Below are 17,996 nucleotides of genomic sequence, written 5' to 3' on the forward strand. Positions count from 1 at the left end.
TCACTATGTTGTCCAGGGCTGGTCTCAAACTCACGAGCTTAGTTGAGTTGACCACTTCAGCCTCCCAGGAGCTGGAGAAGCAGGCAAATAGCATCAGCTGCATTTACGGTCATGTTATTAGATCATGGTGTGGAAAATGCATCCCCCACCATGCTTTGCCTGGTGCCAGCAGCGACAAATCTCAGGACGGAATTCTAAGCTGAACTCCTCCCCAGCCTTGCTATGCTTCCAGTATAACTGTTGGGTTGACATTAAATGCTGACTTCTTAGGTCTGTAGAGAAACACTGACCAATGGCGAATCCATTTGGAGTATTTTGTGAGTCTAAACTAAGCTTTCACCAAATACTTACTTTGGTATTCCTTGGTGCTACAGAGAAAGTCAAGCTAGAAAGACAGCAGAGGGGCCAAACCTTTACTCACTGTGACCGAAGGGAAGCAAGAGCTTTTCTGAAGGTCCATTGAATATCTAACTGCAGCAGCCGGGGAATATCCGGGTACCCTCCCAGCTGTGTCCAGAGCGTATTCAAAGATGTCTTCTCCATTATCGGATAGCTTGAAGTGGACAGGTCAGCATTCCAGATGGACTCCACCTGAGTCTGCTGTCTAGAGAGTCAGAGCACATGAGGTAAGGGATGAAGCTCCTCTGATCGCCACCGCCAGTTGAAACATGTGTCTTCTCTTCCCCACCCATGAACTGCCCTCCCACGCCCCGGGGAGCCTCAGTTGTACCACCAGACAGAGACAAGGGAAAAGCACCACTATGACCTAGTCATCTGTTTCAAGCTTCCTTGTTAGCCTCCTGAAGTACACAGACCAAGTATACTTTTCCTTCCAAAGCTTTTGCCTTCTTAGGGAAGAGACAGAGGAGGCAGACTGAGAGATACAAAGAGAAAAGGAAGGAAGGAAGGAAGGAAGGAAGGAAGGAAGGAAGGAAGGAAGGAAGGAAGGGGAAGGACAAAGAAACGCGTCAGTGCTTGAAAGCTTATTAGATATTCTTTAAATAATTTGTTCCTTAGGAGAAATCAGCTTTTCAAACATATTTTTACATGTTATTTATTTTGTATGTGTGTGGGAACATGTGAGCCGTGGCATGCACGTGGAGATCAGAGGACACCTGTGGCATACACCTAAGGCTAAGCCATCCTCTGGTCCAGCAGCCTTCAAAAACAAAACAAAACAAAACAAAAACAAACAAACAAAAAACCTTTATTATAATAAGAGAAAGAGGGGCAGAGGGAGGGAGAGGTGGTCAGGACAACTCTGTGGCTTTGGTTGTCTCCTTCCACTGTGTAGGTCCTAGAGTTTAGACCCAAAGGTGTGACCAATGAGAGCACCCAAATCGCCTAAGCCATCTTGCTTATTTTTTAAAAAAAGAACTCAAAATTAAATGCCAAATATTTAAGTAGAAATATATGTAAATAAACCCTGCTAAAGCAGGCATAACGGCATATAGCTTTATTCCAGCACTCAGAAGGCAGAGGAGGTCCAGGTTAGCCAGGGCTACACAAATGAAACAATGTTTCTTCTCAAAACAGACAAAACAATACACCTTGCTGAATTCACTAAGGAAATAAATACATTCACACTCTTGCACCACATCCTAAGTGTGGGAAAGGAGAGCCCTTGGGTAAAACTAAAATAGTTTTAATAAAAAAAAAATTAGACATTGTGTACCACTTATCACTGAAAGTTTAATATTACATACCATGCCATGAAAGCTTAATACTACATACCCAAAGGTCTTGAAAATGTCGGGCTTTTTGTTGTCTTCAGTGAATAACTCCAAGACTGGACTTTGAGTTTTGGTAAAATCGGGTATCTGCTTAAAGCCAGAGACCAAGGGCACAGGCTGGCTAAGATTTAGTTTAAACACCTTTTCGATCTAGAAGCAAAATCAACAAGAACAAGTTAATAGATACAGAAAAGAAAGCGCATTTCTCAGGCCTCAGCCTCTGGGGGAAGTGAAGTGTAAAAGGGAGCATCAGGGAAAGCCAGAGATGTTAGGAAGTTTGGCTTTCAACCCAGACAGCAGCCAAGCAGCAGACCTACGTGTCCACAGCCATGATTCCCTTTGGAGGACGGGGGAGCTGAGACCATGGTCTGAAATTCTATATATGTAGCCCAGCCTGGCCTTGCTTGCACTTGCTGTCTGTCTGCTTCCGTACCCTGACCAGAGAGAGCCCTCTCCCTTTACCATTTCCTTCCTTAGGCCTTGACACCCACAATCACCACCTGACTCTAGCTTAGAGGTTCTCAGCCTTTCGTACAGCTTCTCATGTTGTGGGGGGACCCCAACCATAAAATTATTTTCATTTCTATTTCATAACTCTAATTTTGCTGCTGTTATGAATCATAATGAACATATCTGTATTTGCCGATAGTCTAAGGTGACCCATGTAGCATACAGCTCGAGGGGTCGCACCCACAGGCTGAGAACCGCTGCTCAGAGCCTGCCCCTCCCCTGAAATGTCCGGAGCACTGCTCTTGCTCCTGTCAGGTCGCTGTTGCTACTGACACCCCACCTTCCTTACTCCACCTACAAAGACCATATTTACCCAACCCAAATTAGAGGTGTTTTTGCTCTTTGTTTAACAGAGCTATAATATTTAAAATATAATTGTTATGGAAAATTCAAAATATCTTACTTTACTCCAGCAATGATCAGAAGTCTGTCCTACACGAAGAAGCGAGTAAAGCTCGCAATTAATCAATTATTTTGTCTTTTTTTTTTTTTTGAGACAAGGTATTACTAGGAAACCTTGGATAACCTGGAACTCATTATGTAGCCCAGGCTGACCTCTATTAATAATGTTAATGAGTCAGGCAGTTGTGGCACACACCTGTAATCCCAGCACTCGGGGGCAGAGGCAGGTGGATCTCTATGAGTCGAGGCCAGCCTGATCTACATAGTGGGTTCCAAGGCAGCCATAGTTGCACAGGAGAAAGATCGTCTCTCAAACAAACTAAAACAACCTTTACTTCTTCGTCTCACACTGGAAAGGAGCAGCAGAAGGTAAAGTTACCTGGCTGAATACCTGCATCATGGACCACAGGCACTGCTTCCGCCTCTGTTCTAGTTCCTTCTGCTTGTCTGTCCAGAACCGCATCACCCTCTTCTGGTATTGATCAATTCTGTCCAGCATGATGTACAGGTTCTGAGCCTCATATCCTTTCCCAGTATTTTGGATGGCTTTTAATCGTTTGGTTATGTTGTTTCTTGAAAAAAGTCAAGAATTAGATCCATATAGTTCCCAAAGCTACCAGAGCAAACCTAACTTCTGTTGCGTTCCATTCCTATCTCATTTTGAGTTCCTAAGAGGTATGAGAGCAGGTGGGAGACTTGTTAAACGAGGACTTTATCTAATTCCTATATAGGAATAAATTTGAGTGGTTGGTGTTGGTGCACGCCTTTAATCCGGGTGCTCAAGAGGCAGAGGCAGGCTGACCTCTGTGAGTTCAAGGCCAGCCTGCTCCACGGAGTAAGCTCCAGGACAACCAGGGCTATGCAGAGAAACCCTGTCTGGAAAACAAACAAACAAACAAATTCTGTAGTGCTCAGTAGGGGTGGAACCCACTATCTCACACATGCTGCGCACATGCACACCTGCTGCAACCGGCTGCACACCTGCATGCCTGCTGCAACCTGCTGCACACATGCTGCACACACGCACACATGCTGCACACATGCTACACACATGTTGCACACACGAACACATGCTGCACATGCAGCACACGCACACCTGCTACACATGTTGCACGCATGAACACATGCACAATGCTACAATGCACACATGCTACACATGTACGCATGCTGTGCACATGTTGCCCACATGAACACATGCTGCACACATGCACGCATGCTGAAAACGTGTTCTACCACAGAGCTATGCCTCAGACCACTATCATCACTGTTTTTAAACAGTTCTGGGGGTACTAACCAATTCATATGCAAGACACAAAAACTGGATGTTTAAAGATTAGACAGTCTTTGGGGCTGCAGAGATGGCTCAGGTATGCACATGGGACAAGGACATAAATGTAAGCAAAACATCCATACTCACAGAATTAAATAAAAGTTGAAGGAAAAGAAGAGCTGGGTTGTTAGAGCAATGGCAACAACACTAACTTAGTGTTTCCAAAACCCTGGGTCCCTTCCCTGTCATCTTAACAAAACAAAACCAAACAGAAACAATTTTAAAACCCGGGTGGCGTTAGTCTAGAAATGTTAGGTTTAAATTTTTTCCGTCCAGACCAGGGTAACATTAAATATTTAAGGGGTTATCTATCTGGTATTGATTATAGAAACTACTAAAAGTATTTTTTAAATACTGGGAGGTGAGAGGGATAGCTGGGCATGGTAGCTGTTATCCAGCACTCAGGACACCAAAGTAGGAGGACTGTCATGAGTTTGAGGCCAGCACAGACTACAAGTGAGTATATGTCGTTCTGGACTATGGGAGACGCTGCCTCAACAAAAACAAACAAAAAACCCTCAAAGAATTTATAGTTAAATTTAAATTCCCTCAGGGGGGAGGAAAGGTGTATTATTCTACAAGTAGTGACCAAGTAACTAGGAAGGAAAAAAAAGAGACCCAGATCTCATAGTAGAGAAGTGTGAGCCAAACGTGCAAGGAGAACAAACTGAGAAAGACTTTTGTTTGGTTGTGAGACAAGTTCTCCTGGCTTGCCTGGAACTCACTATGTAGACCAGGTTCTCCTTCTCTAAGTCTCTGTCTCTCTTTCTCTTTCTCTCTTCCCTCCCCATCCCCTTTATCTCAATAAAACTCTTCACTTCAGCTTTGCCTTCTGGCGAGTGAGGGCATCTGGCTCTCACCTGCTGCCAAAGTCCCTCTGACCCAAAATCTTTACAGTAACTGCAGGTGTAGACTACCATGCCCGGCCTTTTTTGATATTAAAAAAAAAAAAAACGGAACCAACAATAAAGTTGCTTTGGTAGCACAAGGTGTTAATTTCCCCCTTCAGATGTGATGCAGAGCCACGTCTGATGGCCCATGGCTGTACTGCTACTCATCCGGGCTACACAGTGAATTTCAGGTCAGTGTGGGCTTCAGGGGGAGCCTTATCTCAAAACCAAAGCAGAATAAATAGGTCGATCAGGCTGCTGCACATGCCTGTAATCCCCGTCGTATTGGTAGAGTATTGGCAGGGGAACAGGTTGTCCTGGCCAGCCTCATGGGAAGGTTCCAGGAGAGATGCAGAACAGGCGTAGGGGGACAGAGAACAACATCTGGAATCTTCCAGTCTCCTCTAGCTTCCCTGTGCAACACACACACACACACACACACACACACACACACACACTCTAAGCCCTGAATGCTAAACATACCTACTCCTTCTGCCTCCAGCTCCCAAGCAGTAAAATTGCAAGGATGTACCACCACTGCTGACTTCCTTTTATTGTCTTAAACCTCCATCCTGAAGACCCTTAATGATCACAGCATATGATATGGGCCTAGAGGGAGGGCTCAGTGGTTAAGAGCAGTTGCTGCTCTTCCAGAGGACCCAAGTTTGGTCCCTAGCACACATCATAGCTTACAACCGACTATAACTCTGTCTTCAGTAGATCCAACATCCTCTTTGAGCACAGGCCTATGCATGCTGCAAACAAAATGCTCATACATGTAAAATAAAAACAAAAAACTAAGCCAGGCAGTGGTGGTGCATGCCTTTAATCCCAGCACTCAGGAGGCAGAGGCAGGCGGATCTCTGTGAGTTAGAGGCCAGCCTGGTCTACAGAGCTAGTTCCAGGACAGGCTCCAAAACCACAGAGAAACCCTGTTTTGAAAAAAAAATAGAACACATGGCATGACAAACATGAAAATTCTAGGCAGTGAAGAAAGTTGCTCAACATCAGGATTATACCAGAAAAAATGGTTATGTATACTAACTGTACCTACCTGGCCAGCTGGATCAGCCTATAGGCAACATACTTGCGGCACAGATACCCCAGCCTAACTGTATTCATATGAAGCAGTTCTATTATGAGATTCCTGGCAATTGTGTGGTACTGGGGAGGGAATCCAGAAGTTTGTGCAGCCTCATTTAATATAACCAGGTTCTTCCTTTGAGCCTCCACATCAACGAAGTATCTGTCTTCAGGGAGCTGGGCAGGGAGAGGGAACCCCATGGCCTTGGCTTTCCTGGTGTCAGAAGCTGGGGTTAGTATCCAGGGCTTGTCTATAGCGGGGAGCCATGGTCTCTGGCCCCTTGCAGAAGGTAAGGCCTGTGATGTTTGGGAGAGTTGAGTGCTGAGAGACGTTGGTGACACAGTAGACTTCTCTAGACCAACGTGCGGGAGCTTCGATTCTGGTATCCCAGAACCGGTGACATAAGGCTGGAACATTCCAAGTGGTTTCATGTCGAAAGAATCTTGGAGTATCCCAGTTTCTTCTGAAGTGCCAGGAACCTTTGCTATTCGGATCTTCTCTGTAGGGAAAGGTTTTGGAGGGGGAACAGCTCCTGACCATTTCTGAGGGACTGAAGAGGGAGAAATTCTCTGAGGCCCTCCAGAGATTGAGAGCTCAGCAGTGACCATTTGCTGTCCTTGCATGTAGGGAATTTGTTCGCCGATGGCTGGAGGCTGATAGGGAGAGAGTCTGGATAGTAGGAGGTCCTTGTAGACAGCAGAGCCTCCAGGAAACTTTCCAGAGGTGGGGAGGACCCCAGCTGTGGGAGGTGGTGTCAACCTTCTGGAGGGGAAGGGGATTTCTGGTATTAGAGGTGGCTGAGTGTCTCCAGTTTTGAAGAAATGCCAAGGAACAAAGGGCAGCTCTGGAGTGGAAGGAGTCTCTGGTTTTGGGAGCTGCCTTCGGGTAGGAGGGACTTCTGGTGTTAGGAGCTGTGTGGGGGTGACTTGCCCTCTGTCTGTTAGAATCTTTCTGTAGGTAGGAGAGATGTGTGGTTCTTCAAGCATCTCAGAGTCAGGAAGAATGTTCAGTCCTAGGCCTGTCCTAGGAGGAAGTGGGGTTTGCCTTAATTTCTGCAATGGAATAGATAGAGAAAAATCCTGCGATTGTTGAAGTAGTCTGTCGGGAGAAGGAACCAATGCAGCAGGCTTTTCCGAGGTAAGAGGAATACGAAACGCTGGCTGATACCCAGCGATTCCTGGTGCTTGTACTTGCTCAGGAGTCATGATGTTTGCTGCCCCTTGAGCCTTTTCTGGCATGATTAACCCCCCCCATTTCCAGGCCAGTTCTTCAGTGAGCGCATCTTCTAATGCTGCCACCTGCTCAGAGGTAAGGGTGACAGCCGCTGCCTGAGTTTGCTCCTGCGTAAAAATGACACCCAAATCCTGGGCTCTGTCAAGCGTGATGGTGAACATTAGTGTTTGTGTCTCTCCTGGACCAAGTTGGCCCAGCAACGGGGACTGCCAGGGTGTACGGGGAGGTTGCAACGCCTGTACTTGCTCAAATGCTTGGGGCTGCCCTGGTATGAGGGTGATTCCCAATGCCTTGCCCTGCCTCTGTGGAAGTGGAACTCCAAATTGCTGGGACCATTGAGTGTGTAGTGGGATTCCAACTGTCTGGGTCTGTTTAGAAGCCACAGCTGGTTTTGGTCTCCGGATAGACTCCGGAATAATAGGAATTTTTAGGGGTTGAATCTGCTCTGTAGTAGGACGGCCCCTCAATGTTGCTGCCTGTTTAGGGGTTAACGGAGCATCCAAACCCCGGAATTTCTTTGGAGGAAGAGTGCCCTGTTTCTGTAACCCTGAAGAAGTGAAACTGATCCCCAGGGCTTCAGCCTGCTCAGGAGAAAGAGTGATCCCCAGGGCTTCAGCCTGCTCAGGAGAAAGAGTGATTCTCTGGGCCCTGGCCTGCACAGGGGAGAGAATGAGCCCCAGGGCCCGGGCCTGCTCAGGGGTGAGACTGCTTCTCCGATCTCTGGCCTGCTCAGGGGTGAAAGTGATTCCCAGGGCCTGGGCCTGCTCAGGGGTCAGACATATCTTCTGTACCTTGGCTTGCCTAGGGGTTAGAGTGATTCCCAGGTCCTGGGCCTGCTGTGGACTGAGAGAGATCCCCAAGGTGTGAGTCTGCTCAGGGGTGGGAAAAATCTCCAGGGCCCGGACCTGCTCAGGGGTCAGAGTAACTACCAAGGCTTCAGCCTGTTGGAGGGTAGGAGCAATCCTCAGAGCCTGGGCCTGCTCAGGCAAGAGAGTGATTCCTAGGGCCTGAGCCTGCTCAGGAGTTAGACTGATCCTCTGGGCCCTGGCCTGCTCAACAGTGAGAGTAATCCCCAAGGCCTGGACCTGCTGAGGGGTCAGACTGATCGTCAATGTGTTGGCTTGCTCAGGTGTAAGAGTGATGCCCAGAGCTTGGGCCTGCTGAGGGGTAAGATAGATCTTGTTTATCTGGGCCTGCTGAGGGGTAAGTGTGAGCCCCAGAGCCTGGGCATCCTCGGGACTGAGGCTAATCTCCTGTGGTGGGCCTTGTTTGGGAGTGGGAGTAATTCCCAGAGCCTGGGTCTGCTCAGGAGTCAGGCTGACCCTTTGCTCCTTAAAAGTGTCTCCCAAGGCTTCAGTTATCCCCAGGGCCTGGGCCTGCTCAGGCGAGAGAGTGATTCCTAGGGCCTGGGCCTGCTCAGGAGTTAGACTGATTCTCTGGGCCCTGGCCTGCTCAACAGTGAGAGTAATCCCTAGAGCCTGGGCCTGCTTAGGTGTCAGACTGATCGTTAATGTGTTGGCTTGCTCAGGTGTAAGAGTAATGCCCAGAGCTTGGGCCTGCTGAGGGGTAAGACAGATCTTGTTTATCTGGGCCTGCTGAGGGGTAAGTGTAAGCCCCAGGAACTGGGCATCCTTGGGACTGAGGCTAATCTCCTGTGGTGGGCCTTTTATGGGAGTGGGAGTAACTCCCAGAGCCTGGGTCTGCTCAGGGGTCAGGCTGACCCTTTGCTCCTTGCCTGGCTCAGGGGTAAAAGTGTCTCCCAAGGCTTCAGTTATCCCCAGGGCCTGGGCCTGCTCAGGGGAGAGAGTGATTCCTAGGGCCTGGGCCTGCTCAGGAGTTAGACTGATCCTCTGGGCCCTGGCCTGCTCAACAGTGAGAGTAATCCCTAGAGCCTGGGCCTGCTGAGGGGTCAGACTGATCGTCAATGTGTTGGCTTGCTCAGGTGTAAGAGTGATGCCCAGAGCTTGGGTCTGCTGAGGGGTAAGATAGATCTTGTTTATCTGGGCCTGCTGAGGGGTAAGTGTGAGCCCCAGAGCCTGGGCATCCTCGGGACTGAGGCTAATCTCCTGTGGTGGGCCTTGTTTGGGAGTGGGAGTAATTCCCAGAGCCTGGGTCTGCTCAGGAGTCAGGCTGACCCTTTGCTCCTTAAAAGTGTCTCCCAAGGCTTCAGTTATCCCCAGGGCCTGGGCCTGCTCAGGCGAAAGAGTGATTCCTAGGGCCTGGGCCTGCTCAGGAGTTAGACTGATTCTCTGGGCCCTGGCCTGCTCAACAGTGAGAGTAATCCCTAGAGCCTGGGCCTGCTTAGGTGTCAGACTGATCGTTAATGTGTTGGCTTGCTCAGGTGTAAGAGTAATGCCCAGAGCTTGGGCCTGCTGAGGGGTAAGACAGATCTTGTTTATCTGGGCCTGCTGAGGGGTAAGTGTAAGCCCCAGGAACTGGGCATCCTTGGGACTGAGGCTAATCTCCTGTGGTGGGCCTTTTATGGGAGTGGGAGTAACTCCCAGAGCCTGGGTCTGCTCAGGGGTCAGGCTGACCCTTTGCTCCTTGCCTGGCTCAGGGGTAAAAGTGACTCCCAAGGCTTCAGCTATCCCCAGGGCCTGGGCCTGCTCAGGGGAGAGAGTGATTCCTAGGGCCTGGGCCTGCTCAGGGGTTAGACTGATTCTCTGGGCCCTGGCCTGCTCAACAGTGAGAGTAATTCCCAGGGCCTGGGCCTGCTGAGGGGTAAGACAGATCTTGTTTATCTGGGCCTGCTGAGGGGTAAGTGTGAGCCCCAGAGCCTGGGCATCCTTGGGACTGAGGCTAATCTCCTGTGGTGGGCCTTGTTTGGGAGTGGGAGTAATTCCCAGAGCCTGGGCCTGCTCAGGGGTGAGAGTTATCCCCAGGGCCTGGGCCTGCTCAGTGGTCAAACTGACCCTCTGGTTCTTAACCTGTTCAGGGGTGAGAGTTAGCCCAAGGGCCTGGGCCTGCTCAGGGGTGAGAATAATTCCCTGTGTTTGGGCCTGCTCAGGGGTGAGAGTCATCCCTAGAGCCAGGCCTTGCTGAGGGGTCAGACTGATCCCCTGAACCTTGACCTGCTGAGGGGTGAGAGCAATCCCCAGGGCTTGGGCCTCCTCTAGGGTGATGGTGATCTGTTCTGCTTGCGCCAGCTGAGAGACTAAAAGGTGTCCCTGCGCTTGGGTCAGCTGTGGGGTGAGGGCTAGCCCCAGGGCCTGGGCCTGTTCAGGGGTGAGATTAATCCTTTGTGCTTGGACCTGCTGGGGGGTGAGAGAGACCCCCAGGACCTGGGCCTGTTGAGGGGTCAGACTGACCCTCTGTGCCTTTGTCTGCTCAGGAGTGAGAATAAGCCCCAGGCCCTGGGCCTGCCAAGGGGTGAGGGTGATCCCTAGGGTCTGGGCCTGTTGAGGGGTCAGGCTGATCTTCTGGGCCTTGGTCTGCTCAGGAGTGAGGGTGATCCCTAGGGTCTGGGCCTGTTGAGGGGTCAGGTGAATCCTCTGGGCCTTGGCTTGCTCAGGGGTAAGAGTGATGCCCAGGGCCTGGGCCTGCTCAGGAGTGAGAGTGATCCCCTGATCCAGGACCTCCGGAGAGGTGAGGGTAATGTCTTTTGCTTGGATCTGCTGGAGGGGTAGAACTGTTCTTTGGGTAACTGTGGCCCCAGATATCTGTACTTGTTCAGCAGTTGTTTGGGGGGTTTGCATTTGCTCTGGAGTGGATGTCTGCTCCAGGATGCCAGGAACGGTCAGCTGAGACCCTAGTGCTTGTTCCTGTCCTGCTGTGGGAGAAGCGCTATGTGCTTTTTCCGTGAGTTCATGACTAGGAGAACCACTCGGAGCCTGTGGCATTGAAACTGAAGCTATCTGGGCCAACTCAGGGATAGGCCTTGGGAGGGGCCGTGCAAAGTCAAGGAGGGTCCTGGAAGAGGAGGGCTGCTTCTCCTTGGGGTGCTCCACTGCGTCAGGATCCGCTTGGAATAACTGCACTTGACTCGTCAGGGGTTTCAGGACTTTCATCCACCTGGGTGTTAGCACCACTGCACTCTGGGTGAACATCTTTGACAACTCTTTAGCCTGGAATTCAGTCTTTGTTAGCTGTTTCCACTTGCTCCCTTTAGGCCGCTGGCTGTCTTCTGCATCTCTCACGGCCTTCGGCTTCTCCTTGTCGGTCTCCTGCTCTGACCCTTCTGTTGTTTGTCTCCACTCCTCCAGCTGCTCTGCTCTCTCCCTTCCTCTCTGCTTTTGCTTGCTCTCCCTTTGAAGTCTTTGCTCTTCTTTCCAGGCCTCCTCTTCCTGCTTTTGTTGCTCTTGCTTTTCCTCCATCCTTCTGCCCGCTGTTGTGCCCTCCCGTTCTCCCTCTAGCTCATCCAAGAGTGTTTGAACGAATTTCCTAATCACGGGGTCTGTCATCTCACTTAAGAGAACGTTTCTGATTTCAGCCTTGGAACCCATGGATATCTGCTTAGGAAGCTGCTGTGGTGTAGTGAGGGCTAACTTTTGTTTGATGACTATATCTCTAAATTGTTTCTTTCTCACATCTTTGTATGTCCTCAAGGTTTTAGTCACAGTTTCAGTCACTTTTTGGATGTATTCCTCCATTTTTAACTTTATGGTGTTTAATTTTTCAACTTCTGCTTTTCCTAATGCGTCCTCCTCTTCCTGTATACTCTTTGGATCAAAAGCCTTTCCTACATTATTCATTTTCTCTCTTAGGAAAGCCAATATGGCTCTTTGAAATGATTCTAGATTACCCCTGCCTTCGGGGCTTATTGTCGTCTGTTTAGGGGTCCTGGACTGTAATTTACCATGTACTTTTGTGGAGCTCGGCGTGTCTTCAGTCTTCCCCGGCACAGGCTTTTTCTCTTTGGTTTCTGGTTTATGCAGCTCGGGGGGTTCCGGCTGGATGGTCTTGGGCAGTTCTACTTCTTTTTCCTTTGGCCTAACAGTGGGTTCTATTTTAGCCTCTGATGGTACTGGGCTTTTTCCAACTGTGTATTGTGATCTGACCTTGAGCCGATCCCACATGCTACCTGTTCCACTCTGGACTCCTTGGCTCTTCAGTTTGCCTTCTAAAAAGGATTTCTCGTCTTTTTGCATCATGTCCAGTGTTTGTAGATCAAATTCACTAGTCTCAATATCCAAGACTATCCTTTCCTCCTCTAGATTTGCAGCCAAGGACTCGACTGATTGTGGAGCTGGGAAGTACGGCTTTTTCTGGGTGTAATCAACCTGACCTTCAGCTGGAGCCGCTTCACCTTGGGCTACGTATGCCATAGTCGAGTCCCACTTTGTTGCGGGGACTCTGACCCCTTTCTTCTGGGACTCATCTATAATATTTTCAAGCTCTTTGTTTAAAAGGCTGTCAATCTCCTCTGGCTCCATATCTTTGCCTGTGGGTATTTTCGCAACCAACGTTCTAAAGGATACAGAGGGGAACAATAGTTGACGTCCTAGGAAATTTTTGATTCGAATAAGTTGCTCGCTCTTTTCCTCACTCTCTTTAAGTCTCTGATGAAGCATTTCATTTTCTTCACAGAGCTCTTGGAAGGCCTTCCGTGGGATTTCTTTTTCTTCTTCTTCCTCTTCTTCCTTTTCTTCATCCCCAACCAGGTTGGTAACTTGGGAGAGTAAGAGCTTCAGCTCCTCGTTGACTGTACTCAAGGCTTTGGAGAGATTCAGCATTGTTGCTGAGATGTATTTGATGGCGTTGTTTTCCAGTTTGCTGAACATGCCTTTGCTGATGAGTTCCTGTAACATGTCTTGAATTTCTGAAACTTTAGTGTTTAATGCAAATTGGTCGCAGATCATCTGATCTGGTCTTAAAGCATGGGCTGTGGCGGGTCGCTTTACAACGCGTTCCTTCCAAGCTTTCCAGAGAGTGCCGCGAGTCACTGGGAGAGAAACAAAACAATGCAGCATCATTTCTTCTTTTCTGTTGTGCCTAAGGCGCTTAACCTCAGCTCCTGAGTACAGAAGGACAAACACTCATCAGAAAGGTTTAATGTGTTCGATTTTATAGTCACTAGCCAAAGGTGAGATAGCCACGGTCTCACTTAAGCCAGATAGTGACGATACTTGAGAGAGAGAGACAAGCCTCCAAGTGCACAAGACTGCAACACGTAGAGGCTCCACCCTACAAGAGCAGCAAGTAGATGCTCCACCCTACAAGGGCAGCAACTGCACTGGCCTTGCCTATAGGCTGCATATATAGACTTCCCTCCAAAGATTGCTTCCCCCAAAAGAAAGCAGGAGTAATAACTTTAAAAAAAAAAAGTCTAAGGCTGGGCGGTGGTGGCGCACGCCTTTAATCTCAGCACTCGGGAGGCAGAGGCAGGCAGATCTCTGTGAGTTCGAAGCCAGCCTGGTCTACAAGAGCTAGTACCAGGACAGGCTCCAAAGCTACAGAGAAACCCTGTCTCGAAAAAAAAAAAAAACCCAAAACCAAAAACAAACAAACAAACAAAAAGTCTCCTGAATGGTCTAAAACTAGGAATGTAGACCTAGCTGGCCTTAAACTCACAGAGATCTGCCTGCTTCTAACTCCAGAGTGCTGGATTAAAGGCATGCGCCACCAATGCCCTTGTGTGCCACCATGATGTAGGAGGGTCTTCTATCTATCTGTTGTTTCATTGGTTAATAAAGAAACTGCCTTGGCCTTTTGATAGGGCAGAATTATGGTTTTCTGTCTCTTTAAGAGACAAGCCACGCCCACTCCCTCCCCCATCTGCTGAGGCAGGCTGATCTTCAGCTTCTGGCCTGAGCTCGCTCTCTTTTTCATCTTCCTCTCGGAGAGGCAGCTTCGCTTCTGCCTCTCTCCCCACTTCTCTGCTTCCCCCCTTCTCTGTCTCTTTCTCCCTCTCTCTCTATCTCTCTCTGTCCCCCCTTCACCCTTCCTCCTCCATAACCTCCTGAATAAATATTCAGCCTCACTCTGCATGTTGTGTCTATCCATGTCTCTGTCTCTTGCCCGCCCACCATGTGTCTCCCTGCCTGGAACCAGCCACTGCTCGGGGACCGGCAGCCATCTCTGCCTGGGACTGGCTGCTCCCAGGGTCCGCTGTCTGCTGCCACATGGCCCACTACCACCATTTGGGACCTACAGCATTTCTGCCTACTACTGCCGGGGATCTTGCAGCATTTTTTAAATATATATATAAAAGCCTCATCACTACAAATGGCGCCCAGACATGGATAACTGAATCCACAGAAAGCCTGAGAAAGCTTGGGGATGAATAGAGTAGTAAAGCATGTTTTCTTGGTAGCAGCAATTTCTCGGGTCTGCTCTGCTTGCTAGAGGCAAGCAAGTGCTCTCATCTAAGAGAGGCTTCCTGACTCAGCTTTAGCTGCAAAACCTTGCAGTTCTTTTAAGAGGTCCTGCCACGAAACACTTACATAGTGTTGATGAAAAGCTGAACACATGCTTTTTGGTTTTCAGCCGTAGCAGGAGAAAAGCTGCACCGTTTTAAAATGCCGGCTTTCTGGGCCATCCTGCCAGGGCAAACTCTGACTCTTTCAGGCAGGCAGTCTGACTGAGTGTCATCTGTTGCTGCAGCTTACTTGTTGGCAGGGACCTTGAAACACCATAGAGTTGTGGCAATAAAAATGGCTACAGCCGGTATCTCTGCCATGAGGCTGGAAAGCTAAAGAATGGGCTGGATCCAGTCATCAAAGCCACGGCTTTCATCCTCTCCTTAAAGACTCATGTAGTCAGAAAAAAAGAAATATATAGTAAAGAGAGATTTTAAAAAAATCTCTAAATGTTTTACTGTGTGTTAAAAATATATGCTGGCTTGGGAGAGAAAAGAAAAAGGTTAAAGTTCTTAAAAAAGAAAAAAAAGAGAGTAGTTGGATGTGGTGGTACACAACTTTAATTCCAACACTTGGGAGGCAGAGGTAGATTGACCTCTGTGACTTCAAGGATCAGAGGTAGACTGACCTCTGTGACTTCAAGGTGTGGTAGCACACACCTTTAATCCCAATTTTTGGGAGGCAGAGACAGACAGATCTCTGTGAGTTCAAGTTCTGGTAGCATACACCTTTAATCCCAGCACTGAGGAGGCAGAGAGGACAGACCTCTGTGAGTTCAAGGACAGCATGATCTACAGTTATTCTAGGACAAAGATATACAAAGAACCTGTCTCAAAAAGTAAAAATAAATGAAATAGAGGTTAAAATAAAGCTGCACAAAAATGGAAAATACACAGAAAATCTTGATACTATATGCTATTATGCTCTCTTTGAATTGTTTGAATGCTGAGGAAGGAGCAACAGCTGCTAAAAGATATTTGTTTATAAATGCTGCCGAACTAATCCAAGATATTTTCAAAATACCTTGACTTCAAAATTTGGATCTAAGGTTATGATGCTTTGGGAAAGTTCTTCTTTTGTTTTCACAGAGGATGAGACCCTGTGGATTGCTTCTATCCCAATATGGTATGACAGACCACGCCATCCTGAAAGGTTGCTGTGAACACCCTCAAAAAATTACTTCACACAGGATACACCATAAAAGACCTGCTTAACAGCGCCCCTATACACAAGGAAGAAGTTTGGAGAGAAATAACTACGTTCATATTCCCAGATATTGTTTATAAATGTTCTTTTACATTTAAAGGGGGATATGATATAGATATAATTTATATTGGTATAAATTTTGCCTTATTGGTATAAAGTTAAGGTCAATTTTGTTATATGTATATGTGTTTCTGCTCTTGATTGAGGTATTACGATTGTGTAGTTCATTTAAAAATGTAATGTATAATTAGGAAATATAGGTTGTTTCCTATATTTGGAATATGGATAATCATCAATAATCAAGCTTGTAATAATGTTAGTTGGATTTTCTAGATATATAGAGATATATTTCAGTTAGATAGGCATTCTTCTTATCTTTCAAAGACTACAGAATATGGCATTTTAAATGTTTTAATAACTTAGGGCCTTTCAGGACAATGAGACACGTCTGCTCCTGGCAGCACCAATCTACTTCAAGAGGAAGATGGGCATCAAAGAGGCTCCTTATGGAGTTGGTTAGTCATTTGGGCAAGAAACTGCTCTTGCCTGGACTGATGCATAAACTGGACACAAAGAACCCACAGAAAGAGGACTGCTGAACTTGCCTAAAGGTGAGATGATCTTTCAGGGTTCCTGATTCATGAAAGAGTCTGTGAGACATTTTGCAGAACACAGAAAAAAGTGACTGAACTGTCTTTGAATTTTCCTGCTTCATGGAAATGTCTGCTGGATACTATGGGCCTGTAGGCCAAAGATGGATGCCCCAACAGTACAAAAGAACTTTGGGTGACTGTCCAGACAGTGAGATGTCTCTGTCATTTCTAGAGTTTTGGAAGTTGCTTACTTCTTGCTTGCTTAGGTAATATTATATCCTTCTGGAGTCTTTGATGGAGTTGAAGAATAAATAGATAGTTATAGTCTTCCTTTGTTATGATAAAAGATAAAATAGATATAAATATTGTAACTGTAATTCTTGCTTGATAACAGTTTTGTTATGTGTAATTTTACTATGTTAAAGTTAAAGCCTTTCTTTTTTATTTAAACAGAAAAAAGGAAAATGATGTAGGAGGGTCTTCTATCTGTTGTTTCATTGGTTAATAAAGAAACTGCCTTGGCCTTTTGATAGGGCAGAATTTAGATAGGTGGAGAAGACCAAACAGAATGCTGGGAGGAAGAAAGCAGAGTCAGGCAGTCACCATGAAGCTCTAGCCCAAGATTGACATAGGTTAGAATCTTCCCGATAAGCCACCACCTTATGGTGCTACACACATTAATAAAAATGGGTTAATCAAGATGTGAAAGTTAGCCAGTAAGAGACTAGAGCTAATGGGCCAAGCAGTGTTTAAATGAATACAATTTATGTGTTGTTATTTTGGGTGTAAAGTTAGCCATGCGGGATCTGGGCAGGACGAAAAGCAGGCCTGCTCGCCTCATCACTACACCACCATGCCCAGCTGTACTTTAGTTTTTGAAACAGAGTCTCTCCTGAATTCAAAGGTCATTAAAATCAGTGGCCCTGTCTGGCCAGCACAGTCCAAGGACCCACCAGCTCTACAGTCTAGGACTACAGATGGCCTTGGCTGCACTCTAAGTTTGTATGTGGTTGTTGGGGACCCACACTCAGGACCTGGTGCTTGTGTGGCAAGTACTCTTTTGACTGAATGAAACGGAGCTTCACTGTGTGCTCTTTATCCCAACCCAGCCATCTCAGGGCAAACTCACTGAGTGGCATCTTGTAATGTTACCTAATTGTTTCTCAAGATTCCTAAGGACGTCGAACACAAGGAAAAGTCTGAGAAACTCTGGCAGCAAAGAGGGAGCTAAGCAGATATGACACCTGAAGGGAATGCGGTGCTATATCCAAAACAAGAAGGGACAGTAGGTCGGTGAGTACCAGGAAGTCTGAATATATTAAGCAATTTAGCTAACAATAATGTGCCGATGTTGGTTTCTTTCTCCTTTCCTTTCTCTTTTTGGTTCTTTGAGATGAGGTTGAACTTGCTGTGTAGTCAAGACTGCCTCTGGATCCTCTTGACTTTACCCCTCAAATACTGAATTACAAGTGTGAGCAACCACACCTAGCGTCAACTTTGGCTTCTTAAATATAAGCACATACTGGGCTGGAGAGATGGCTCAGTGGTTAAGAGCATTGCCTGCTCTTCCAAAGGTTCTGAGTTCAATTCCCAGCAACCACATGGTGTCTCACAACCATCTGTAATGAGGTCTGGTGCCCTCTTCTGGCCTGCAGACATACACACAGACAGAATATTGTATACATAATAAATAAATAAATAAATAAATAAATAAATA

The 17,996-nt window shown here is 47.3% G+C and overlaps 1 protein-coding gene across 1 annotated transcript in view; it reads right to left on the reverse strand.

The window, feature by feature from the left end:
- Window positions 1-417: 417 nt before the first annotated feature.
- The window catches only part of Fam186a (family with sequence similarity 186 member A), a 61,381-nt gene continuing 43,802 nt past the window's right edge, over window positions 418-17,996 (reverse strand). The window contains exons 5-15 of the mRNA XM_050122494.1: window positions 10,491-13,063; window positions 10,110-10,289; window positions 9,780-9,893; window positions 9,003-9,617; window positions 8,553-8,804; window positions 8,160-8,405; window positions 7,117-8,051; window positions 5,920-6,711; window positions 3,025-3,217; window positions 1,728-1,883; window positions 418-600 (exon numbers count right to left, since the gene is read on the reverse strand). Coding sequence (XP_049978451.1) covers window positions 418-600; window positions 1,728-1,883; window positions 3,025-3,217; window positions 5,920-6,711; window positions 7,117-8,051; window positions 8,160-8,405; window positions 8,553-8,804; window positions 9,003-9,617; window positions 9,780-9,893; window positions 10,110-10,289; window positions 10,491-13,063 — 6,239 coding nt within the window. The remainder of the gene's footprint in view (window positions 601-1,727; window positions 1,884-3,024; window positions 3,218-5,919; window positions 6,712-7,116; window positions 8,052-8,159; window positions 8,406-8,552; window positions 8,805-9,002; window positions 9,618-9,779; window positions 9,894-10,109; window positions 10,290-10,490; window positions 13,064-17,996) is intronic.

Source organism: Alexandromys fortis, unplaced genomic scaffold (genome assembly GCF_014885135.2).
Source record: "Alexandromys fortis isolate MF-2015 unplaced genomic scaffold, M_Fortis_MF-2015_v1.1 scaffold_216, whole genome shotgun sequence".
Taxonomy (NCBI): domain Eukaryota; kingdom Metazoa; phylum Chordata; class Mammalia; order Rodentia; family Cricetidae; genus Alexandromys; species Alexandromys fortis.